Genomic DNA, 27,492 nt, shown 5'->3' on the forward strand with positions numbered 1-27,492 from the left:
AACAACACTCAAGAAGCTCGACACCATCCAAGATAAAGCAGCCCGCTTGATTGGCACCCCATCCACCACCCTAAACATTCACTCCCTTCACCACCGGCGCACTGTGGCTGCAGTGTGTACCATCCACAGGATGCACTGCAGCAACTCGCCAAGGCTTCTTCGACAGCACCTCCCAAACCCACGACCTCTACCACCTAGAAGGACAAGAGCAGCAGGCACATGGGAACAACACCACCTGCACGTTCCCCTCCAAGTCACACACCATCCCAACTTGGAAATATATCGCCGTTCCTTCATTGTCGCTGGGTCAAAATCCTGGAACTCCCTTCCTAACAGCACTGTGAGAGAACCGTCACCACACGGACTGCAGCAGTTCAAGAAGGCGGCTCACCACCACCTTCTCGAGGGCAATTTGGGATGGGCAATAAATGCTGGCCTCGCCAGCGACGCCCACATCCCGTGAACGAATAAAAAAAAAGAAACAATGCTTGTGACATTCATTTGCTCTGTCACCTCTCTTCACTGTTGCTGAGAAATTTGTCTGGGTACCTGTTGCCCATCAGAGGGAAAATGGAACTCCTTTCTGCTGACTTCCTCTACAAGAACTTCAACTGCTGCATCACAGAATCTGAAAGCCCTGATTGAAGTCATGCTGCCTGCTGCTCCAGGAAATCACAGTCCACTACCCACCCTTTAAAAGTTCACCTCCCCTTCAAGGGGCTGCAGAATGCCTTGAAGTAGAGGCCAGCCCACCAGATTTCCCACCCTCTCAATCGGCAAACTTTCTATTCAAAGTGTGATTAGTGCTGGCAGCTTGCCAACTGCATTTAAATCAAGTCCAACCACGAAAATGGCACGGGCCTCCGCCAACTGCACTGGCCAGACTAAACAGATCCCCCTCCTCTACTCCACTGCACACAAAAATGATCCCACTCAATTTTCCCCAGATATGACTCAAGAAATTGAAAGAAACTGAAGAGGAGTTAGGGTTTTTTCATCATGTGGTAAAACTCCACAGGTTTGAAATCAGGGACCTTCTTTTTCTTGCAGGGGAGTGGGAGCGGGGATGAACGGGTCAGGATCTACAGAAAAAAATTAAGTACACATCAGGCTACATGGAGTGCAAAAAAAATTGAAATTCACCACTATTTTCTGGTACGACCAAGTGCTCTGCTGTTCCCCTGTAGCTTATTGATGACCTCTTGTGACAGAAACCTAATATTACAGCATTATAATACTAGGATGTGAACTGGCCAAAATGAATTTATCATCCATACTACGAAAATTTTTGTCACGTCTCTTCAAGCATACCTCAAGAAATTGCAACAAGATCAGATGCAGCAGGAAGAAAAAGAGACAACTTGAAGACAGAAGGATAAACATTTCTAAAATCACCTCACGCATTTTGGTAGGAAGAACGAGGAGAGGCAATAAAAACTAAAGGGCATAATTCTAAAAGGGGTACAGGAAAAGAGAGATCTGGGGGTGTACATACACAAATCGTTGAAGGTGGCAGGACAGATAGAAAAAGCAGTTAAAAAAGCATACAGGATCTTGGGCTTTATAAATAGAGGCATAGAGTACAAAAGCAAGAAAGTCATGATGAACCTTTATAAACACTGGTTCGGCCACAACTCGAGTATTGTGTCCAGTTCTGGGCACTGCACTTTAGAAAAGATGTGAAAGCCATTAGAGAGGGTGCAGAAGAGATTTACTAGAATGATTCCAGGGATGAGGGACTTCAGTTACGTGGATAGACTGGAGAAGCTGGGGTTGTTCTCCTTGGAACAGAGACGGTTGAGAGGAGATTTGATAGAGGAATTCAAAATCATGAAGGGTCTAGGCAGAGTAGACAGAGAGAAACTGTTCCCATTGACGGAAGGGTCAAGAACCAGAGAGCATAGATTTAAGGTGATTAGCAAAAGAACCAAAGGTGACTTGAGGAAAAACGAGTGGTTAGGATTTGGAATGCACTGTCCGAGGGGGTGGTGGAGGCAGATTCAATCATGGCCTTCAAAAGGGAACTGGATAAGTACTTGAAAGGAAAAAATTTGCAGGGCTACGGGGATAGGGCAGGTGAGTGGGACTAGCTGGATTGCTCTTGCATAGAGCTGGCATGGACTCGATGGGCCGAATGGCCTCCTTCCGTGCTGTAACCTTTCTATGATGTTTGTTATTCATAAGCTGTTGTACCTTTTAGCTCAACAAAGTCAATGTGACAATAGTCATCTTACCTGACCAAATTAACAACTGGACACCCACAGCCTATTTTTAAAATTTTCGCAATAAATGTAATCCAACGATGTAAATCTAGCAACTTGTTCCAGTACCTTCAATGATCTACCAAGGTCGCAGTTACAAAATGGTCTGTTTGAATGATACTGATTCATTATCACTCCTTCCCCCCTCCCCCTCCCCAAATTACTCCACATCTGACCGACCCCTCCTTCATCATCGCCTGAGAGTCCCACTCAATGTGTGCTGGAGTCACCTCCATGATATTCAAGCATTCATAAAATACTGCATCATGTTGTTGCTGTAACATTGAAGGAGACTAGGGAGGTTAATTATCCCAGCCTCTTACACTGTCTAAAACTAGTCAATTACCAGCAGTGATAGCAGGCCTGGTTCAGAGTGCCAGGAAGAAATACAGTATCCAAACACTTGGTACTGTAATCATCTGCCAAAGCTGGGAAGCAACTTGCCTCAGGCTAGCTAGCAAGTGAATATTATAGACCAGAACAAATCCATAGCACAAAACAGTTACATACTAATGTATGTGCTTTGGCAGTTCCTGCTCATTATAGCTTGAGGGTTAGATGTTACTGGATGTTGGGACATTCTTGAATCAACCCACATGGAGGAAATGATGGTGTCCTCAGTCTGACAGCCATTAATAATTTCTAAGTGAAATGGGTTATGACTGTTTCAACAGATGTACCACTAGATATGAATTGGCAAAAAACTACTTTCAATTCAATTGACACTAATTTTACAGTCTTGATTAGAGAGGTGGGTGAAGAAATAGAAACATTGTTAGAATTTTTCATTGTATTCAGGAAGTAGCTGTAAAGGATGATCTCAGAAGTTCTCAGGTTCCTACTAGTATCTCTCTAGATTCTTTCCTTACTATCACTGCTACATCTATACATACATAAAGCTTACAATTACCTCAGGTATGTATAACTTTACACAACACAGGATTACATAGAACCAAAGAGTAAACTTATTTTGTGAACAAACTTTCCCAATCACTCATCTGAATCCTTTATTTTTTTTAAAAGCTTAATGAATACAATTTGCAATAAATTAATTTTGCATAATTATTTTATACTACAGAGTATCATTTGTGAAAAGAAGAATATAGGAACCAGAAAAATAAAAGAGGTTAAATGAAGGAGAAGAAAGTAGGCATACTTGAATCATAAAATCAAACTAATTTATTAAAATAATAAATTAGCAGTCTGCAGCAAGTAATTTTTCTAAGATTTTTCTACTTGCATAAATAAGTCAGGGCCTTTTAAATATTTTAACTTTCCATCAACAGTAATCATGCATTTAATATCTATAGAAAGAACACTGATAGAACAACATTAATGGAGAGATGCCTACCTAACGGTAAAATATGTGCCAGAAAGATAAGAAACGGCTCTCCCAGCTACCATAATTTGACATAACTGCCCCACTGAGGACAAGAGTCTAGAAACTTACATGACATTAAAGGATGTTTCCCTCCCTTCCCTGCCCACAATGCTCTCCTTTCTCTCCTGAAGGCAGTTTTACTAGTGTCAGCTCTTCTCTGGTCCCTTTCCTAAGCAACATGCTTGAGGTATGAAGAGGATTATATACTGCTGACAGTGAATTGTGTTACCATAAGCGTTCCAGTTCCATTTTTAATGCTTTTTTAAAATATTACTTCACAAAAGGCTAAACTCTTAAGTATGCAGATTCATTTCTTTTTACATCTAAATATTTGCATTTAGGTTTTTCATTTTTATTACAAATTAATTTGGGTATACTGTTATTTCTAAAGACTGGATCTGTTAAACATTCCATTAATTTTAAAAAACTATAGTTTCTTACCCTAAATACAGGATTGGCTCCGTGTTCCAATAAACATTTCACAGCTGACAAGCAGAGGTTTGATGCTGCAATATGTAGAGATGTTCCAAAGCTGAAATCGCTGCAGGTGGCATCCACCTCTGTCAATAATAGGTACAGAATAAATACACACATTTCCTGACAATTGAACTAAATCATTAGGCTATTTTTTGATTAATTGTTCAATTTTTGTGTATAGTTTTTGGGTTGTCACTACTAGGAGACAGAAAAGCTTTTTCCCACCCAGCGTCATCGCATGACACATGGTAACAATAACATACATTAACTCCAATTGCAGAATGTCACACCCTACTGAAACATTGTGACTTTTTTCCATCTCCCACATTAGCCAATCTATGGTTTGAGTGAGATTGCCAATTTTGTGGTAAATTAAAAACAGTTTTGTGCTCTAGGCCTACACTCACAAGGTTGAGACTGCTAAAACATATATAATGTAGGACACTTATTACGACCATCAAAAAGAAAATACTTTCAACCCATATTAGGCTATGGTACATAAGATGAATGGATTCTTCACATCAATGTTCACGAATAGTACTGTAGACAAATTTCAATCATAGTAAATGTTATGCACTATTATTTAATTTGCTAAAGTCAGAAACCTCTGTGGACAAATAACAAGCAGAATAGAGACTGACCATCTTCAGAGAAAGTTAGACCAATTATGTGGATCAGCTGAGATATGGCAGATAAATTTCAACTTGGATGTAAATGTTGGGTTATACATATAGAAACAGGTAACAGTAAACATGTATAACATGAAAAGGATCCTATGTGGCAGTTCTCCTTCAGCAAAAAGAGAAAAGGAAAATGAGTTGGAAGTGATCACTGATCATACCATGAAGCGTCTGGTCAGTGTGAGGCAGTTATTAATAAGGCTAATTGAGTACTAGGATACATGTGGAGGGCATAGGACTATATTGATATGGACAAATCAGTGGTGAGGTTAATTCTGAGGCACACAGTTTAGGTCACCATACATTAAAAAAAAGGATACAGATGCATTAGAAAGGGTTCAGAGGAGACTGACCAGGATACTCCAGTCCTTAGAGGACTAAGTCACAGAGAAAGGCTCAAGCATGGTTGGTAGACATTCTTCACCACCACTAAATAAACAAATGGGAGGTTTGGTACTACAGGGCCCCAGAAATTCCATTAATGCTGGTACTTCTTTGTATACTGAGGCATATTCTTTCTCTACCTTTGAAAGAAGTTCAACCTCAGTATACAAAAATCTCAAAGGGAAAATATTAATATCCCTTTGCGAATTCATCCTCTAGGCAGTCAGGCGATCTTCCCCATTCTTTTGCAAATTAAGTCTTGTTCTAAGGTATACATTTAGTTCTTCTTTTAATAGGACACAGCACTTAGATATCAAGCAACAGCAAGAACACCGAAACATACTATAATATAATGGAAAAGTGGCTTCAAGCCACTCCAGAACGGAAAGAGAAACAAGGTTAGGTGAGAATGAAGCTTTTGTGTGTGGAGGTTGACCTTCGTTCAAAGAATGAGAAAGACAATTTCTATGATTCACTCAATTTCCACATACAAAAGAAAACTATTCAGAAATACTATAAAAACAATCTTTACCTTCAGGTCAGTTTGAAGACAGGAGTATTAAAGCGCTGGTCATCCTGAGCTATGAAGTTCAGGTAACAATACTCAGTAAAAGTTTGCACGTAGGTCCAGGTCAGTGAAAATGGCCTAAAAAAAGGGCCCTTTACGTATTGGTCCAACAAGTGGCCACTGCACAAGTAGGAGGTGCTCTAATTTTTCCTGATGGATATCACTGTGCTAAAGAGTAACACAAGGACAATACACCATCTGATTTGCTAACCTCTGTTTAGCAATAATTTTACCTAAAGTATTGTTCCAAATAAAACAGCCTAGGTTGACCCTTCATGCTTAGATAAACAATGGTAAGACAACAGTCAAGTGAAAAAAACTCAATTTCACAGGAACCCACGGTTCCAGTTTCATGTCACATATAGGAACAACCTGACGAATACAAGATCATGTTTTCCACGCACTTTTCATGAACTGGAACATCACGGGGTATTCTCCCACTGTTGTCTCCATCTATGGTAAATAAAAAAAATAGCAGCAAGATGGACTTCAGCCTTGAGACATACTACCTGAACCTGTTGGGCTTCCAGCAGTTTATGGGGGATAATGAGGTGACCTCTGACCTTGTAGATGAAGGGAAAGAGCTGATTAAAAGAGAGAAGAGGAAGCAGCAGTGCTTGGACGATGGAGAAAGCCACTGGAAGGAGTGGAAGGAATGTTATAGAGACCAGCAACAGCAGCAGGCACTCAAATACCCGATTCATTTCAGTGACAAACCGCTCTTCCTCAAAGCACACTTGCTCAAGCGCTCGGACTGAGAGGGACTGCATCGAACTGCTCCAGGACTCTGAGCCTACGGATTCCAACACCGGCTCCTTCATGGTCCCCAGGGTTTGAAACACCCCTGCAGCCGCAGTCCATGCCAGTATCGGGGTTTGAATCACCCCTGCAGCCGCTGTCCCTGCCTATATCCAGGGTTTGAATCATTCCTGCAGCCGCTATCCCTGCCTATATCCGGGGTTTGAATCACCCCTGCAGCCGGTGTCCATGCCGGTCGGTCCCCAGGGTTGAATCATCCCTGCATCTGCTGTCAATGCCAGTATAAGGGTTTGAATCATCCCTGCATCCGCTGTCAATGCCGCTATCAAGATTTGAATTATTCCTGCATCCGCTGTCCATGCCGGTATCGTGGTTTGAATCGCCCCTGAAGCCACTGTCCCTACTTCCAAAAGCAACCTTGTTGACAACGCACGCCAGAAGATGTGCACACACCTGACCCCACTCCAACCCAGAAGATGCGCACGCATCTGACCCCATGCGGTACGGTTGTCCGTCGTCTGAGGGTGTCATTAGGAACAGGGTTCCACTGCACAGGTACTGTATTTGGCACATCAGTTTTGTTGTTATATCTGATTCCAAACTTAAGATCTTTAGCATTGTTGCAGCTGATTAGGTGCTGATCATAATCTCAGCTGGTTCTACAAGATTGTTGGGAAAATTTTTACCTTACATACAGAGACCATTTTGAAAATAAGGACACCTGAAAAAAAGACAGCTGATACCAGTCCCTTAGGTGTCCATAATTTACAGGTTTCACTATATCTCCAATATAAATACTGATAAATGACTAATTATAAAAATGAGAGACAAGGTAGGAAAACCTACATTTTTCCCTCAAAACTATGCATAAGATTACTTACCTCCAGTATTTGCACCCTTCAGAACTACTCTTATTAGTTCAGGGACATCAAAATAAGCTGCGTAGTGCAAAGCATTCATGTTTGTCCAACGGCTACGGAGAGTGACATCAGCTCCCATGTCGATCAACTGTGAGGCAAATTTGGCAGCAATCTCTGCATCTCCTGGAAAAATAAAAATACAATTCAAAAAGAGCACTCTGGGGTGATAAGGCATAACACAAATGATATGCCACAGCGAAGTAACATGGAAGATGTCAATGAACATAGACTTGCAGGATATATTGGGGGAGCAGGACAATGTAGGGGCAGAATTAGTATAAACTTGCACAAAGAACCATCTACCGCAGAAACTTTATTTGAACATTTATTATTAATTGAAAATACAAAATAAAACAATATTTTCCCAGTACCTCTTGGAGTATCTTCTACTGAATACACTGCTATTTGCACACACATTTGCACAGAGCACCGGACCCAGCACAAGTGCATATCCCCACGAGGTGAGCAAGCCCCAACTGTTCTGCTTGCATTTGCAAATCTTCTGTTGCAATAATGTCACCAGCAAAGACTCTTGAATGCAGCACTGGGGAGAACAGGACTCTTCAGGGGGTTAGTTAGCAATCGATTCAAATTCGATGCACAATGAGGAGCTGCGTGACTGATGGCATGGCTACCGAAGCATGGGACGTTTGAAATTGAAGAGTTCCACTCTCCCCAGGGCTCCATCTGCCAGCAGACAATTGAGCCATTTTCAGGTAATATACTCGACCACTATTTAACATTTTTTTTTTAAGTTTAGCAAGAACTGCAGCACTTTCCAGGCAATTAAATATGTAATTCCAAATTATGCTTTACCTTTGAAACCACACACATTTATTAGCTACAGTCACAAGTGTGGATGATCTAACATAAATAAGCAATGAAGAGTTCTAGGCCTGGATTCTCCTATGAATTAATGCTCATTTCAGGGTGGATTCTCTCTCTGATCCTCTCAGTGTGTCTCTATCCATCTCACGCTCTCTTTCTGTTTCACTGGTGTCAGTAATTAGAATGTTTACATTTTCTAACCAGCAATGAAACATGGGTGATAATTAGGTAAAAATTAGAAGCTTTCTGTCTGCTTTCAAAATTCAACTTATTTGGTTTTTTTTTAAAAAAGGAACTTAAATTCATATGAGGAAAGACTTTCTGTTGCTTAATATGCTATTAGAGGTTTACAAAGATAGTTTATAATTTAAAACCAACAAAAGTCACAAGACGGTGTGTAATCAGTACAGACTGTCATTTCTCTGTAAAAACTCATTATAAACTTAACCTCAATAAACAGTCTGACCTATATCCTCCAGCATTTCCTCAAATAAGTTGAAAACAAAAACAAAATATATTTTGTTGGAGACAAAAAAAACATTAAATCATCTGATTAGTTAAATGCTACTGATACATTTTAGGAATTGTGCACAATGTATATGCTCAGACTGCACGGTCTGTCTTCATCTAACAGAGGCAGTACCAAGGGCTAAAATATCAAAGTTCATGCCCAACCTTTTGTAAAATTTTAATGAATGTATTAATGGGCAAAAAATACATTTCAATCGATAAAAGTTAGTTAGGTTATTGTGAAATATTTATTTTGGGACATTAGAAATTTCAGTTACAGTGAAACGTGAAAATTAGGGACACTTAAGGGACTTGCACCAGGTAACCCTTATTTGCAGGTGTCGCTATTTTCAAAATGGTCATTGTATGTACGGTAAACCGAATCAGAAAAATATCCCGGGATTGGCTGTATTTCCTGCAGCGTTCCCTTTTCTTTTCGCCCTCACTTGATATTGTGCCTAATTCTAGAGACCAGCCAGTAGGATGAGATTTCAGTTCATTTTCTGTTCGTTGGGATTTCCAGTTCATTGCCTTCCCGGGATCCTTTTCCATTGAGGGAGAGATGCCTTGATCCTGGGATCTGCTACGTTGGATGCCTGCACAGTACGAGGTGGCTGCTGTAGGGCCAGAGTGCCTGGGAGATCCCTGTTGTGTGAGAAGTCCCAAGAACCAGGAGACCACCCGTGGGGCGGGGAAAAGCAGAGAGCGAGGGCGGGGAAAAGCGGAGAGCAATCTCTCCATCTCTCCCCCAGTCCCCATCTGTCTCCCCGAGCCCCCATTCCACAGTCTCCCTCTACGCCCCGAGCTCTCATTCCCTTTCCCTAGTCTTCCTCACCCCCAACACTTCAGCCCCTTGGGATTTCAGAGCACCCCCTCCCCCCTGCAATTTCAGGCAACCCCCTTGCGCGAATTCTAGCTGCCCGCCACTCCTCCCAATGTCTCCGACCCTTCCCCCGATCTAGCCACATTCCTCGCCCACCACCAGTGATGTCAGACTTACCTGGCATCCGCTCCCTGGCCAGCCTATCTATCTGGCTGCCTGTTGCACAGGAAACCTGCCGGGAAAATTTAAAAGGCGTCCTGCAGTTAAATTCTGCAGGACGTTCAGCAAATCCATACTTCTGGTGCAGTTCCCGGCCTTTGTGCACTGGGGAATTATTTATCCAGCATCCATAGCAGCAGAGAAACCGCGCTATCCCTGGGATTGAGCCATGCAAGGATTCAATCCCAGAGATAGAGCGATTTCTCTGCCACTATGGATGCTGGGTAAAGAGATCTCCATTACATAAAATCCTTGTGTCCCTTATTTCAAGGTGCAGCTTGTATATTTTACAATGTTAATTATTTAGAACTGTCAATGTGTGTCCATTTTTTGGAGGTGCCCATTTTTTTGCAGGTGCCCCTTTGTACAGGTTTCACTATACTGTGAAATGCCAACCAATCGGGAGGCAGCTACTGGTAGTATTTAAGTGGCTGTTGTGGCAATGAGTAGTACCTATAAATAGTCCTGAAATGAACGAGACTTGCTTTCTGAAAGCTCAACAAGTGTAGCAGTGCACTACAACTAGAGAAAACCCACCCAAAATAAAGACCTACATAGCGTCTGTCACAACCTCTGGACATCCCAAAGTACTTTACAGCCAGCCAATGAATTACTTTTGAAGTGTAGGCACTGTTGTAATATGGGAAATGCAGTCGCCGATTTGCGAACCAAGTTCCCACAAACAGCAAATAAATAAATGACCAGGTTGTCTGTTTTAGGCGTTGGTGAGGGATAAATATTGGCCAGGGCTCCGGGAAAACTCCCCTGCTCTTCTTCAAATAGTGCTGTGGGATCTTCTACATCCACTCGAAAAGGCAGGCAGGGCCTCAGTTTAATGTCTCATCTGAAAGCTATTTAAATTATTATTTCATTCATATAACAAATAGATGAAAGAATTTCACCATCAATAAAAAGTTACTTTCTATGCAAAATAAATTCTGGTCGGAATTAAAAGGAAGCTTTAATTGCCTGATAAATATAAATGTATTGCTCTTATACCTTATTAAGAATTAATGATACTACTTTTTAGCTGCATCAAAGTGGCCTAAATAGTGCAAGTTGCCCTTCCCTATGAAAAAGCCCTCTTTGGACAAGTAGGTGACCTGCTCGAAGACCTCTGCAAGTGCCAGTTGTACAAGATATAAGAACTCGCTTTTCAACTTTCCTTTTCTCACCACCTCCAGAGAAGTACTTAAGTTCTGCCATACACTTCACCCAATAGCCTGATCAAGACTGAAAATTCAGTACATGTCAAATCGCTAGCTTACATCCAAATTATGCCATTCCATGAGCAACACTTTTGCACCCTAATTACCAAGTTACCAACTTATCTAAGATTCTGATGCTTTCCTAAATGCTATTATTGTGAATACTAAATTAGAATTGTCTCAATACACTTTAATATATTTCAATTTGTACCTCTCAAATGTATTTGCTGCATATATCTGCAAATGTGTGGAAAATCAGCTATACACTCAACTGAAATGTACTGTATCTAATGAACTACTAAACTATTGCCAAAGATCTCAGCCCACACTTTTATTGATATGTAGTGGTATGGTGTGCCACCAAGTGGTATGAAAGTGGTATGAAAGTATGCAATGACATTGCAAAATCTAAACAACATTATCAAATAGGATTATTCCTAGCATTTTAACATCCTGGACTAACACATTAACTTCCTAGCCTAATAGTATACCAGAACGAGACTTAGGGAGCACTACGGAGGACTCTTAGATTGTGGACAAAATCTAAGCAAGGAGAATGAGTAAATGTTGATAAAACCTGTAGGTTTAAGCTTTGCCCTCAACATGCTAACTCAATTCAGCATTTTAGGTCGCACTTTTTGATTAGAAAGTTATTAACATTGAACTGCTGTCCCATTTACTATTAAGTACATTATTATAATGATTTCATACTCAAGTAAATTTGTTCGTTTAAGTATAATAGTAGTATATATTATTTACATGACACACATCACATTTCAACAGTGAGTACCAGGAATTAAAGGATCTAAAATGATTATGGTTTATTTTTGGCTAGAGAAAAGTTTATCCAAAATCGAATGTGACAGTGAAAGCTGATTCTCCTGTACTTTTGAAGTGTGAGAGGGTAGGCAGGTGATCTGCTTCCAAGACTTTGGCAACACTGCTTTTCAATATGGCGATACAAAGACTCACCTTCTCAGCAATTCTTCCTGACAGCATAAACAAAATGGGAAAATTGACCATGCAAACCACTGATCACTTAGAACACACAGCAGTTTGGCCAAAATCAGTTACGACTCAATAAGACGGCACCGCACTATACCTGATCAACAGCTCACTTGATTTCTATCAATATTAGTGGTATGATATGCCACCAACTGGGAAAAGTGAGCAACTAATTCATCCTGTGATAACTCCTCACATAATGAGATAAGCGCCATGATTTTCAAAGGAAATTGCGGGTGCGTTGTGGCAGGAGGGGCTGCAAAAATTGGGGAAATTCTGAGCGGGTGAGGAAGCTGGCCCCAACCCGCCGACTTCCGGGTTTCCCACAGGCGCGCCTGTATATGCGCGCGCCACACGAATGCTGAAGTCTAGGCACGAAGGGCCGGGTCAGGCAAAAATAAACTAAATGAATTAAATAAAAAGCCATTGCTCAAAGTTAAAAAACAAAATAAACATACCTTTCTACCCTGCTCCGGCCTCCCCCCTGTCTCCATCCCCTCCAGCCTCCCCCCTCCCCCTCCTCCCTCCTCTCCCTCCTCTGCCCCCTCCCCTTCCCCTTCCCCTGCCCCCCTCCCCTTCCCCTCCCTCTGCCCCCTCCCCTTCCCCTCCCCCTCCTCTCACCCCCTTCCCCTCCTCTCGCCCCCTTCCCCTTCCTCTCGCCCTCCTCTCCCCCCACCCCTTCCTCTCCCCTTCCCTTCCCCCTCCCCTCCCCTTCCTCTCCCCTTCCCCCTCCTCTCCCCCTCCCCCTCCGATCTCCCCGTTCCTCCCCTTCTCTTCCCCCCCCCAACCTGATCTTCAGCACCCTCGACTCTCTGTTCCAGCGCCAGATGACGTCTCGCTCATTCTCTTTCTCTCCACCTCTACCCCCCACCCTGACCTCGGCGTTGCAGCTCCTGTCGGCAGTCAGGCTGGCTGCCAGGCGCGAAACCCGGAAACATCTTTAATCACCATCAATTACATCACAATCGCGCCGGAAAAGGTACATTTTTTAAAATTCGGGTTTGCCATGCACACCTTCACCCCTCCGCTGCCAACCCGCCACCATTTCAAAATTGAGAACATGATTTCATTACTGGGATTTAATTCTCCTTTAACAGCATGCTAAAGAGCATGAATTCACAGGTTGTATGCTTTTTCCAATATCTTATTTGGTCCATTAATTTAGGAATGGATGAAAATACAAAAATAAATTGTCTCCATTTTCATAGTGTAATAATTCCAGCAGTCTTCTTTAGTCTGGGATTTAAGTCACTAAATCATACATGTGTCTCCATATTAATTGACTTGAAGAGTCATTAATTTGAGGATTTAAATTGCAGGTTTTTAAAAAAATAAACATTATTCGATTAGGATTGATTGATGAGCAGTCAATTAAATAAAATTAGGGCGACTGGCATGACCACAACAGACACAAATATCAGTCACCTTATTCTCATAACAACCACATCTGTCACTAAAATAGGAAATACTCCTGTCAGAAAATGGTGATGCCAGGCAAAAGAGGAAGCATCGAAGCAAAAGACCACAAGAAGAGGGAATCAAAGGAAAATTTTAATTAAAAAAGTCTATATTAAAAGAAATATTTGATGTACAACTAACCAATTCCTTGAGCCCCAGCTTTGCAAGTGTAATGTAGCAGTGTCATATCTGTCAATCCATCTCTGTCATTCACATGGCAACCTCGGTTCAGAATCTAAAGCAGTAACATCAGGAACAGAATGATTAGAAGGTTCATTTGCTTTATTCCACATGAAGACTAATGATTCACTATCAACTGAGAAATATGGGACTGTGCTGTCCGATAAGACAATCCGCATCCATCATCAGGCGTTATAAACAAATCACACAACAAAATATTTTACCTAATCATACCTGCTCTAGTTGAGACTTTTATACATGCATCTACTTACTGAAGCTTACCAACTTCCCCCACCCCCCCCCCCAGCTTAGTCTCCTCCACATCTTAACAGCGCAATCCATGGCCTCGAATTTCCTCCTTGGGCACATCCTGGAAGTTAGACCTGAAAATGCACCCATTCCCATGCCAATTCTGTCAATGCCAACTTTTGCTCAAATTGCCTGCGAATCTCATTAGAATATGCCCAAACGTAAAATGCGTGTAAATAATCAAGGCCCAAGGAAAGCACCGAACTCCCATCATATATTTCTCTTCTTTGAGTATGAAAATTAAACTTTCAACTCATTCAACCATCATTCATGCACATTAGACACACACATGTTTAGGAACCTGCAATCAGGGAAGCTTTTCTCATTTTTATGCGACTTATACTTATGCCATAAATTTAATTTATAGAAACAGAAAATATAGTGCCGATCTCAGAGGATAAATTTTTTATAAAATGCTCAAAAAATGCAATATAACAACGAAAAATGACTTTGTTCCCTGCTGCGCCTGAAAATCCAGTTGTTATTTTAAGAGAGCTTCTGAGCAAGTGCAATAGCAGGAAACTCATATGAGGCTCTGTAACTTGGGGGGTGGGGCAAGTTTTGTGGGCGAAAATGCTTTTGGATAGAGGGAACACTTTTGATACTGAGGGCTAAGGCTCATTTATTGGGGGTACTCAAACACAAAAAACAAAAATGTCAAAAGTAAAATGGCAAAAGGAAACCCAAAAACATAAGTCAAATAAAAACTTGAAAATGCTGGAAATACTCAGCAAGTCAGGCAGCATCTGTAGAGAAAGAAACAGAATTAACGTTTCAGATCAGCGAACTTTTGTCAGAACTGGGTCATCAGGGAACATAAGTGAACCCTTCTGAGTTGATCACAGCTGTTCCTTGTATATAAAATAAAAGCCATCAATTTATAAATGTAAGAATAATCAAGGTCACTGATTTAAAGTTTTCACAGAAAAATTAACAGTCAAAGAATTCAAACCACAAAACTTTGACAAAAATCCCAGAATTTCACCCAATAAAACCAGAATTTGACTGATACAGACCTATGAATCAGTGGCCGTCATACAAATACATTGTGCATTACATGGCAAAACGCCTCGTTTGTTAAAACAGTGTATTCTATGACTCAGCATAAGCATATCTTTAAAAATAGTATACTGTTGCATGTTTTGTCCATCAGATCGCACTTCAGGCATCAAACCAACTCCATAAAAGTGCCACGAATCAGAATTCAGTCGGCAAGAATCTTATGATAAAAAGCAAAGAAAGCAGCTTAAAAGCTATCAATGAGGGACTACAATGCATGTATAAAAGCAATGAATCAAGGATCAGCAGCAAGGAAGATCTAGCAATAAAAGGAAGCAGAAGCTAATTCAATCTTTACAAATGTTATTTTGAAATATCCTTTCAGCTGCCATCTTGCTTTCTCCACAGAGCTGAGCACTTACAATTGAATAGAATTATAACAAAATAAAAACATTAAAAAATTACATTTAGAAGAAAAAGATTACATTTACCTATATAATCCAAATTTTCCATTTTTGAAATGCCTGTAACAATGTTTTCCATTGTTGTTTGTGCCTAGGTGAGAAGCCTGAGCCTTAAATTCATGAACGTTCCCAGATCTATCACTGTCAGCTGAAGAGACTCAACATTGTAGCAGGCTACTGCTCCTAGCATGTCCCAGTGCCTATAACCTATAGAAATTTTTTTGACAGACAGCAAAACTGGCCATTCACAGAGCTAGTCAGGATTTGCTGTTTGCAAGTCCCTCCCCTTCCAATGGAAAATGAAAACCCTGCAAATGAGGCCAACGTCTCAAAAATGCAACCACCTCTTCACCACAGGTACAGACGCTCCACTGGTTAGATGCTCAAAAGCCAAAATCGATCCCTAGGAAACTAAAGCACTGCAAAATTTCACTCTGACCTCCAAATTAATTTAACAAAACTCCAAAATATCACCTTAACATAATAAGCAGCCTTATACAGTGCTGACCAGTTGCACTTCACAGCTATTTCCATGGTCTCAGCAGCACAGGACCCTTTATGTTCATAGATTATTTGATTATCAACATCTTTACTTATCTATTATATACCTTAAAATGTTCAATCATGTTCATAGTCAGCTCTTTTTTTTAAAGAGAGTATATCAATGTAGTATTACCTACTTTTCCTGGGAGTTTATGCTATATATTTACTATTCTATACAACAAAAATTCTTCAAATCCTTCTCCGGGCTTGTTAATTTTGTACTTATGTCCTCTAATTTTTCAGTCACAGATTAAGTTAAATAAAATATTTAATTTAAAATATCCATTTCTCTCTCCATCTAAAGACCTGAATCATATCCCATATTTTTTCACCAATTAAAGCAACTTCAGTTCTAACTACTCCTTCACAACTTAGAGTGCAAGTCCATGAATCATCATCATTCTTCTCTGAACTCTGTCCAATGTTGTTGACAGCAGGTACTCAAAATCACAAAAATATACTCTACATGCCAATAGTAATGAGCTATACAGGGTTAATGTAATCTGTTTCAGTTTATAATCCAAATTCAAACTTAGTACTTAAAAAGAAAGTGTAGGAGGAGTATTATTTATTCAAAGTACTTTTCGATTTTTATCGCAAGTAAATACTTGAAAAAAACCAGGTTCGACTTTTTAAGAAATATCCATTTAATGCCTGCTGGGAAATCCTCAAGTTAAGTATTATGCCATGTTCAGCTGCTCTGTAATGTCATCGCTGTGGCTAATGCCCCGATATTTATGGAGCGGAGGTGTAGTGGTCGGGAAGCCCGGAAATATGGGTTTCCAGGAGGTCCTGCTGAATTTAACAGCAGGACCTGATTTAAATTTCTGGACTCAATTTCCCAGCTGCAGCCAGCCAGATTCCAAGGCTGGCTGGTTGTCGGGTGGGAAGACCTGCAGCACCAGGCCACACCCAGGGGGAGGAGGGAGGGAGAGAGCATGGGTAGGTGGCGGGGGGGGGGGGGGGTGGTGAGATCGGTCGGGGATCGGAGAGGTGGATCGGGGTTGGGGGGTCCGATCGCAGGGAGGTTAACAGGTTACGTTGGTGGGCTGGGGGGAAGCACTCCTGCTCCTCCTGGAGCACAAGTAGTGCTGGAAGGCACTTACTTGTTAGATCCAGCCGCTCTTGCCTCCCTAGATTACACAAACTAGGGTTGTATTCCCTAGAATTTAGAAGATTATGGGATGATTTGATTGAAGTTTTCAAGATTTTATAGGGAACTGATAGTTTCTCTCTACCTACCATATTTCCGCTGGTTAGGGAGTTTAGGACTAGGGGATGTAACCTAAAAATTAGAGCCAGGACTTTCAGGAGTGAAGTTAGGAAACACTTCCACACGCAAAGGGTGGTAGAAGTTTGGAACTCACTTTTGCAAACAGCAGTTGATGCTAGCTCTATTGTCAATTTTAAACCTGAGATTGATAGATTTTTGTTAACCAAAGGAATTAAGGGATATGGGCTAAGGTGGGTATATGGAGTTATGTCACAGATCAGCCATGATCTCTATATGGAGTTTTGTCACAGATCAGCCATGATCTCATTGAATGGCAGAATAGGCTTGAGGAGCTAAATGGCCTACTCCTGTTCCTATGATCCTATGTTCCTTCAACTGCCAGGTTTCCCGAGGCCTGAAACACTGCTAAAAATCTGAGGCACACAGCCCCATTAAAATATTTAAATTAGGGTCCCACCTCTGTTAAAACTGGACCGGGGAGGGGGGAAGACGGGTTGGGGTCGGGATACCCATTTTTCAGCCCCCCCTGCCTCCTCCCGTCCTGCGGGGTTAAAATTATCCCCTAAGTGTCACTGGTGAAATATTCTCTCTTTATTTTTCATTCACAGGGAGAATTCAACTCATCAGATATAGTTATGAATCATGTAAAACAGCTCTCTTTACAGAATATAAATCACTTTAACAATCAAAGAAATTTTACTTGATCAGACCTGAGTAAATAGCTGAAAGCTGATTCGCTGAAGGGTTTCTGTATGACCATGTGAAGTTGAAACCCTTTTGTTCAATGCCTGGCTATGATTTCAGGGTTACATTTGCAACCAACCAGGTTTCCATCTAAACATTTTATCCGAGGGTAGTTGAGCTTGGGTTAGTATTACAGCAATATTCCTGATATTTGATATAATACTGCAATATTTGTAGTTTGTTCCAGCGTCGCAGATCATGAGCTGAAAATTTTGAGACAGTTTCTCTGAGTTACCAGTAATCTAGAATAGAAACAACCCACTCAGAATGTAAGTTACAAATACATTTGCAATATTTTGAAAATCATTTCTCACCTTCCTTCCTTCTCTCTCTCTCAACCACATCCAACATTTACCTCACTCTTTAAAAGTTGAGTGGCATGTTTTAATAGCATACGTATTATTGTAACAAAAAATTAACAAATTAATCAGGCACTCATATAATCAAACCATAAATGTTCAAATTAATTTTAGAAGTCTTATGAGGGCAGAAAATATCCAAAGGTTCTTGGTCCCGAGTTCTGCAAATTCTTCACACGGCCTTGACAATCTTGACCTTTGGTAGACTGACTGACCACACTCCAACAGCATTTGCTGTATAAAAATAAAATCTAGTCTTTCAGGAAGTATCAATTGCCACCAGCAAAGTGATGGTAGGAATCGTCAATAGTGCTATTAAGCGGCACCTACTCATCAATAAACTGCTCACCAATGTTTAGTTAGGGTTCTGATTTCCAGACCTCATTGCAACCTTGGTCCAAACATGGACAAGAGCTGAATTCCAAAGGTGAAATGAGAGTGACTGCCTTTAACATCAAGGCAGTTTTTTTACTGAGTATGGCACCAAGGAGCCCTAGTAAAACTGAAGTCAGTGAAATCAGGAGAAAATTTCTCTAGTGACTGGAGTCACACCCGGCACAAAGGAAGGTGGTTCTGGTTGTTCGAGGACAATTATCTCAGCCCCAGGACATTGATGCAGATGTTCCTCAGGGCAATGTCCTCAGCCCTATTATCCTCAGCTGCTTCATCAATGACCTTCCGCCAATCATAAGGTCAGAAGTAGGGCTGTTTGCTGATGATTGCAAAGCGTCTGGTTCCATTCGCAATTCCTCAGATAATGAAGTATACCATGTCTGTATGCAGTAAGTCCTGGACAACATCCAAGCTTGGTTTGATAAGTGACCACCTCCAACAAGTGAGCCTAACCACCTTCCCTTGACATTCACTAGATTACCATCACCATCCTGGAGGTTACCATTGACCAGAAACTCAGCTGGAAAAGCTACATAAATGACGTGACTACTAGAGCAGGTCAAAGGCTGGGTATTCTGCCACAAGTGGCTTAACTCCCAACAACCAAAGCCTCTCCACCACCTACAAGGCACAAGTCAGGAGTATGATAGAATATTCTCCACTTGCCTGGATGGGTGCAGCTACAATAATACTCAAGCAGCTCAAAATCATCCAGGCACTTCATCCACTAGCTTAAACATCCACCCCCTCTACCACCGTTGTACTATGGCTGTACTGTTTACTGTCTACAGGATGCACTACAGAAACTCACCATGGCTTCTTCAGCAGCACCTCCAAACCTGCAACCTCTACCAAGGGAAGCAGGTGCATAGGAACACCATCAACTCCAAGTTGCCCTCCAAGTCACACACCATCCTGACTTGGACATATATCGCTGTTCCATCATCGTCACTGGGTCAAAATCCTGGAAGTCCATACCCAACAGCATGTGGGAGCACTTTCATCACATGGACTGCAGCGGTTCAAGAAGGCAGCCCACCACCACCTTTCCAAGGGCAACTAAGCCTGGGCAATAAATGCCAACCTTGCCAACAACGCCCATATTCCGAAAAAAAATTCAAGCATTCTGAAGTTGATTTCCAGAAGAAGTTATGTTCATATGTCTAATTTTATAACAAACCAATATGCCTTTTTAAAAATAAATTGTATATTGTACAGTAATTAGGAATATGCAATTTTATTTTACCTCATTCCCAATCACATCGATCTGTTGCTGCACTTGTGGAACCCATTGACGCAAGATGGCAAACAATTCTGAAACTGTCGTTTTAAGGTCATGTAGGATTCTTTTGCATGCTGGGTCATGTGGATCAAAGAAGGAAAATTCTGTAGATGAAAAATTTAAACAAAATCATCAGTTTGTCATTAACATCTCTCTCTGGATTCTTGATAAGTATGTGACAAAAGGAACACTGCTACAGTTCTACCCACTTATCTCTATTCTGTATATATTGACATCCCACTTATTTCGACAAAAAAGTCCCAGTCCCTTCTCTGCACATTAATACCAAATACTTATCATCAACATAAACACTGGCATGCTTAATTTGACAATTTTAAAAAATTCTTAGCAGTATTAAAGCCCCTCTTTAATTACTTCTCACGTCAACAAGCCCTTATCTCACTACACGGTGAGGGTAAATCTGACGAAGCAAGGAGGAAAAACATGAGTGTCATTCTGTGTGCATTACTGTCGCTTTGTCTTTTGGGATTTTAATCAGTCTTTTCAACTTGTCGTCCTTTGAGAAACAAATCGGTCAAGCAGTGTCAGAGTGGAAGTGAGATGTCAACCAAGAATCCCGAGCGGTAAGTATCTTTTCTATTATTAAATGCCGCATTTATGACAAGAAAACAAAGCCCTGACTGACTACTTATCAAGGCCCAGAAGTTCAGGGAAGAAAAATGAAGTAACACTGAAAAGGAGGCACAGTAGGATGGAAACGGAAATCTGCTGACTTGCCTTGCTTATGCCAACAAACCATTTTTGTCAACAAAATTAAAAAGGTCCCCAACATGTCAACATAACTGGGTAGGACTGTATAACTAATGCAGATGAATAGATTTAATGGCAAAGTATTGCTACACTTAGCTAAAACACAGCAACAGGATTCAAAGACTGATGTACAGGCTTGTTCATTCCTTTGACACTATTTGCAGCAGCTAAAGTGACAATCTCAGCAAAGCTAAGTCAGAAGGCATTAAGAAGTGTTTTTTGTACAGAATGTAGAGGTGGGATCTGGAGAAAGTATAGAGAAGAATCACGATAGCATGATACTTGTCAACAATTTGTTTTGTTCTATATTCAGATCCTAGCAGGTGTTCACTTTTAAACTCTCATTAATCACCATTGGTAGGGCCATGCTACCTGTGCAATTTAAAATATATATCTATCCTTTAAATCTTACACTTACTACCTGCAATACTTCATTCTATCACAAATTTTTCAGCGCAATATTCGGCCCAACTGGTCTATGCCAGTGTTTATGCTCTACACGAGCATCCTCCCTCCCTACTTCATCTAACCCTATCAGCATATCCTACTATTCCTTTCTCCCTCATGTGTTTATCTAGCTTCCCCTTAAATGCATCTATGCTATTTGCCTCAACTACTCCTTGTGATAGCACATTCCACATTCTTACCACTCTTTGGGTAAAGAAATTTCTCCTGAATTCCCTATTGGATTTATTAGTGACTACCTTATATTGATGGCCTCTAGTTTTGGACTACCCCACAGTGGAAACATTTTCTCTACATCTACCCTATCAAACCTCATTATCTTAAAGACCTCTATCAGATCACCCCTCAGCCTCCTCTTTTCTATAGAAAAGAACCCCGGCCTTTTTAGTCTTTCCTGATAGGTATATCCTCTCAGTAATGGTATCATCCTTGTGAATCTTTTTTGCACCTTCTCCAAAGCCTCTGTATCCTTTATATAATATGGAGACCAGAAATGTGCACAGTACTCCAAGTACAGTACTCCATGTTATGTTTTTGTGTTATGTATGAGTTTTCTTTAATTTTACCATTCACTTTAATGAGTACTGATGCAGGCATGCTAGCTTAATTTCCAAGCTAGATGGGGTAGTGGCATTACCGTTTTACTTATAATTACCTAAACATGCCTCCGATTGGATAGAGAAGATCACATGACATGATCCTCCTAGCCCCATCACCCAGGTCCTCCCACCATTTTGTTCTGCACTACCCACAATTTTAATTTTTCTTCCTGCTCCCTGCTATTCCAGTCAGTCACCCCATTCAAATTTGGGACTGGGGGCTGCTAGCTCCCCTCGCCGACTCCATTTACTGTGGCCCAATTTTGCCCCGCCCAGCTTCCTCTCGTTAGTAGTGCTTAAATATCTTAAGACAGGTGTCCCAAACTAAAGGTACTAAATGGAGGACTGACAACTTAACCCCGGTCCCAGTTCAGTACCATCAGAAGCAATCCAACGAGGCTGTTAACATCTCACTGCTGCTGAACAGACCTCTTAGGGGACCTCCCTTGGCTGATACCAGCTGTTGCAGTACCAGCAGCAGAGTGCATCAAGAAGGCTGTGATCAGGTAGCAAGCAGCAGCGAGAGTCACACATCTCCAAGCCTAAAAACCTTTTGCAAACAAATAACTTTAAACAATTAAACAACAAATTAACTTTTTAAAACAAAATCTTCTACAACAAATATAAGTAACTTTCAGAAACGAAAATTCTTAAAAAAACATCAACGAATGACATTTAACACAAAATGCAGGAGCAGAGAACATTTTTCCTTCGTGAGGAAAAAAATGAACAGCCCCTCAACCACATGCTGGAGTCTTTTATAGAGTGCAAGAGCACCACCGAACATTGACGCATATCAACACTAAGAGCTTCACAGAGGGTGACACACATATATCCCCAAAATGTTAGGCAGCTTGGCCGAACTTTAGCAGAGTATAGGAGACACTGATTACACAAAAATTAGATGATGCATAAATTATATTTTCTGCTAGGCAGAAAAAAACATCATTGTTGTCAATGGCACGATTATTCTTTTGGTGCAGATTGACATGCTGAGCATGGATGCTGACTAAAAACTTAATATTAAATTCAAGCAAGCCTATTATTTTTGAGCAAGTGAAGAAAAAATGGGCACATTTTGAGAATGATGTTACATATTGCAAATTACAAAAATTACAATGAATTCGCCATTAAATTCCAACTCAAGAAAACATGATTTGTGTTCAGTCTACAAGTATGCACAGAATATTAAAGCCGCAGCAACCCATGATTAGTTTATTTATGTATCTCAGTATCACTATTTACAATAAGCTTCTGGGAAAAAAACACACGAAAAAGGTTTTATATTGAAGTAAGATTTGAAAGTAATAAAAATGCAATCACTGCATTGCTGGGTTGGCTGAATTTACATGTCTTTGCCAAATTCAAGAAAGTCTACTGACAAAAAAATCCTGGAAATTTTGTAAATCTGAAGTAAACACATTAGCCCTGATTTTCTAATCCTGACAAATTTGGGCTGCACATGCCCCACTGGCAGTGTGTGGGGCTAGTTTGGTTGGATGTTCCAATTTAGCCCCCCTCCACTTAATTTAAATAGGCTCCGGATGAATGGAAAGTGGCAACTTCAAGTTGGAAAATTGGTCCATCCAGCTGCACTTCAAAGGATGCTTTAAATCCTTAAAAGGTCACTCAAGCTGAGTAAAGGTGGATGTGCAGAAGAGATTTTACAGATTTGTGCAATGATTACCACGGGAACACTGCAGCTTTTAGTAAAGGTGCCTTTGTCATCCTGTTGCAGGAAGTGGGGTGAAGGAGAGTGGCCCTCTTTGAAGCAAAAGGTCACCCTCCTGCCCCCAAAAGCAGAGGTCCAGGCTGCCTGGGAGGAGGGTGCAAAATGAGTCAAGTCAATGAACTCTCCCAGGTCGGCTGGATCTGCTGGCAGATGAAATAGAATTTCAATGGCATCAAAAGAAGTCCTGGGGTAAGTGTAAGCATTTTTGCATACATTAGTACTGTTACGTTATACTAGGCGTGGCCCTGATTTCCATTAGCTACACTCTTATAAAAGTTACCTGCCAAGCTAGCACACAGCTTTGTTCTATTTTTGCAACACACCTTCATTCCATAGACATGTCACATTGCCATGAGAGGCCTATAGTTCCATGCACAAAGATTTGGACAAGTCAAACACAAAACAGTTAGGCCTCGATAACCACTATGCAAACTCATGCAAGTACTCACACCCAGGAGGGAAGTGGTCAGAACACAGGGGTGTTGTTTCTTCAGTACCACCACTTACTGACATCTTCAAAAATGTGTTCTACTTGCAGGTCAAAGCTGCCCACAAACATTGGGAAAGAACCAAGGGCCAATAATACCAAAGGAGCTCACCATCTTTGAGGAGACAGCACTCGGCTTATGTGGGCAGAGGGTAACGGCAAGAGTGAGTTGTCATGCAACCTCGCAAGTATCTTCAATTTGCTACAATCATTCATATGAAGGTTCTATTTCAGAATCCTGACAAAAGGGCCTTCAGTTGTTAGTCGGCTACGTGATGCACTAAAGTCACATGATCTTACTTGTCTTGGAAGCCACTGTCTAGGAGATCCTTAGTAATACACATTCTTTTTCTTTTCTCGTAGGTTAAGATAAGGAGACTCGAGGAAGTAGCAGCTCAGTCCCAAGGACTTCATATTGCGTCAAGCACTCCACCTGCCCGAAGAAATCGTTTCAGATACTAATACCTCAGATGTTTGAGTTGGTGAACGTGAGGACGCACCATTGCATGAAGCACAAATCATAAATAAAGAAGAGCAAGTGGAGCTGGCAGGAGGGGAATCGGAAAGATCTGATGAAGCTGCAAGCCTATGCCATTTGCCAGCCATATGAGCAACGGACTGAAGCCAGAAGGAAAATCTCCTTTGAGCAGCTTGTAGCAGCTGTCAGAGAGTACGCAGCAATGCAGTGCTGCGAGAGATTTGTTTGTATTATTAACCAAGTGCGTTCTTCAAGGTCCTCTAAAGGGGCACCCCAAGTCACTAAGGAATAAATCACGGAACGAAGTTTTCTCTCAAACACTATGACTTGCATCCCATGAGACCTTGAGCACTCAGTTACAGGATGAGGTCACTGATGGATTTCATAGACTGAGATATTATTTGGAAAGAGAAGGGACAGCAGGGTTCACCCACATCATAGACACGCTATGGACTGCTCCAATGCAGAACGGGAGGTATCCAGCTGGGAGACTCTGCTCCAAGAGCATGCCAGGAGAAGGATCCAAGGAGACGGTTTCCTTTCAAAGAGGTGGCATATGTTCCCACTCCAGCCAGACCAGAGAGGAGTGAGGAAGTGCCAAACAGCAGGTAGCATTGATGTCACTTTAGCTGTTGCAGGGACATTGCACTGTCCTGAACTCGAAGATTCTAGCCACAACCATCCCTAAGGGGCTGCCGCACTCCACAGCAACCTGCAACAAGAGTTACTGCTCCTACTCAGACAGCAGTTAGGCCACACAAATTCATCCTCCTCAGCCAGTATAATTGGAATACCCAAAGAGATTCCTATCCTCCTATCTTGCTTTCCCTATACCTTGTGCTCAACATTAATGGCCAAGATTGCAGGCAACTGAATGCTAGTAAGATACAGGTTACAGCAAACAGGAACAAAAATTCTACAAATAAGCAACAACACAAATTCCCGGTCTCAAAATGGCACAAAAAATGACAAATCAGTAGCTAAATACAACCTCGATTTAGGTACTTTTTCAAAACAGGCCAGATCCGTTTCCCAGAAAAGTGCCTGAAGTTAGAAAATTGGATGTGGTAAAAATGCAGTATGCATGGTCAAAGGCCTGCTATACTAAACTGTGCCACAGGCATGCTCTTGGAAAATTTGGGCTAAATGTTTTTATTTAAATAAGTGTAGAACTTTACTTTGGAAACAAAAATAAAAGCATGAATGGAGAAGAGGAACTTCTTATCTGGTGGGATAATCACTCAACACAAATATGTCTTCTGAATCATCGCTACACGTTGCAAGAAAGCTATGTTTCAGTATCCTGACAAATATATACTAAGGAACCAGATAAATCCTTAATTTCCTTCTTTAACTCCTTACCAAGGAATTGTCTAGGGTTTTACCTCTCATCATAGCTCTAGGGATGACTCCGCTTACCGAACCATCTTACACTTACCAATTCAGATTTACTAACCCTCGATTAGGGTACTCTTAAGCTGTTGAGTAAAGTGAATTAACTTTTTCTTGCCTAATCATCAAGGAAGGAGCCAGGACACATGTCATGCACTAAACACTATTACAAATCACAACTTAAAGTTAGGTGCACGAATGCTTAATATACATGCATAAAAGGTTTATAAGGAACTTCTTCCCTGAACCTGAGCCAGGGATAATGACTTCACAACTTAATTGCATAAAAGGCTGCATTAACTATTCACTTCTCAGCACTCAGTTCAACAGCTGAACTCCATAGGGTATTTCCCTCACGAATCTAGAAGGCAACCCTTCAGGCAATTGTACGGGGCACTGTTCCTATGACGTAATTAGAATTCTTTTCCTGCATTTAGTCACATATGGTACAATTGCAGTTCCCATAAGTATATGATGACTTTTTTGTCGATTTTATCTTTCTAGAAGCTTGTTATTTAAAAAAAAACTCATTAAAAAAGATAAATTGTAGGACTATGTGATTTAACACATTGGAATATTGAATTTCTTGCCCCGCTTTTAACAGAGGCACAAATTCTGAAAACTAAGGAAAAAAATTCTTTTTTTTCTTCCCCATACATTTTTTTTTATCTTCCCTAGAAATAATGATTATACAACAAAAACAAAACTACAGAAGTAAAAGTTAATAAATCTCTGATGTAGAACAATTGTGCAGTACATAGGAACACCTGTTCAAACAGGCCAGGGAACTAAATCTTCCCCTGCCAATATGGATTCACCAGGATTACAATTGTCAGCTATGTTCAGATCATAGTGGCATTTGTCCAGAGGACCAAAGTGCTCCAATCCAGTCCGTGAAGGTCATCAGAGCTAGCCACATTACTTGAAGCTCAAATCACAGAACATGTGGCTAACCCCACAAACCTTGCCCACGCTCAGACAAATAAAGAAATTTCTGTCTTCATTTTATGTTTTTGAAAAGTTGAAATGAAAGCTACTCTTTCAAAATGGAAAACCAGAGGCAATCTACTTTGTATTCAGAAACCAATTAAGATAAGGTTACTTTGATAACTGGATCTGCTTATTTGAAACGTTACCATATGTGGGTTGACAGATGCAGTTCTGATTTCTATTCGTGATCAAGTGCGAAGCCCAGTTGGGAGAAAATGTGCAAAGGAAGCCTCAATTTCAAACCACCTTGCCTCTAAAAACCTTTAACATCTCTGCTTTTTCAAAATAAATGGTTTTACTGTAGAATCCACTAATAATGATCATTGACTACAGTTATCATCACCAAAACTTCTTTTCATGCATTGCTGTATTTTTACCAATGCTTGTAGTGATCACTTTGCAGATTGTCCATTTATTTAATCATGACTGATTGGTACAGAGCACTTGGCAACAATGAGAGTCATATCAAAAGGTCAGTAAAGGTCCAATATTAATTATGTGGTCAGAACAAAAACTTGAACTTGCAATGGGATATGCCATGTGCAAGCAAACTTCCATTGCATCTGATGTTTTGCAGAGACTGACAGCAC

General features: G+C 40.9%; 1 protein-coding gene across 3 annotated transcripts in view; it reads right to left on the reverse strand.

Annotated features, from left to right (window-relative positions):
* The window catches only part of LOC137324451 (CAP-Gly domain-containing linker protein 4-like), a 223,485-nt gene that overhangs the window by 163,646 nt on the left and 32,347 nt on the right, over window positions 1-27,492 (reverse strand). For all 3 annotated transcript variants that reach the window (XM_067988729.1, XM_067988730.1, XM_067988732.1), the window contains exons 3-6: window positions 19,953-20,092; window positions 13,623-13,716; window positions 7,392-7,553; window positions 4,084-4,202 (exon numbers count right to left, since the gene is read on the reverse strand). In XM_067988729.1, coding sequence (XP_067844830.1) covers window positions 4,084-4,202; window positions 7,392-7,553; window positions 13,623-13,716; window positions 19,953-20,092 — 515 coding nt within the window. The remainder of the gene's footprint in view (window positions 1-4,083; window positions 4,203-7,391; window positions 7,554-13,622; window positions 13,717-19,952; window positions 20,093-27,492) is intronic.

This window comes from Heptranchias perlo, chromosome 8 (assembly GCF_035084215.1).
Source record: "Heptranchias perlo isolate sHepPer1 chromosome 8, sHepPer1.hap1, whole genome shotgun sequence".
NCBI classification, from domain to species: Eukaryota; Metazoa; Chordata; class Chondrichthyes; order Hexanchiformes; family Hexanchidae; genus Heptranchias; species Heptranchias perlo.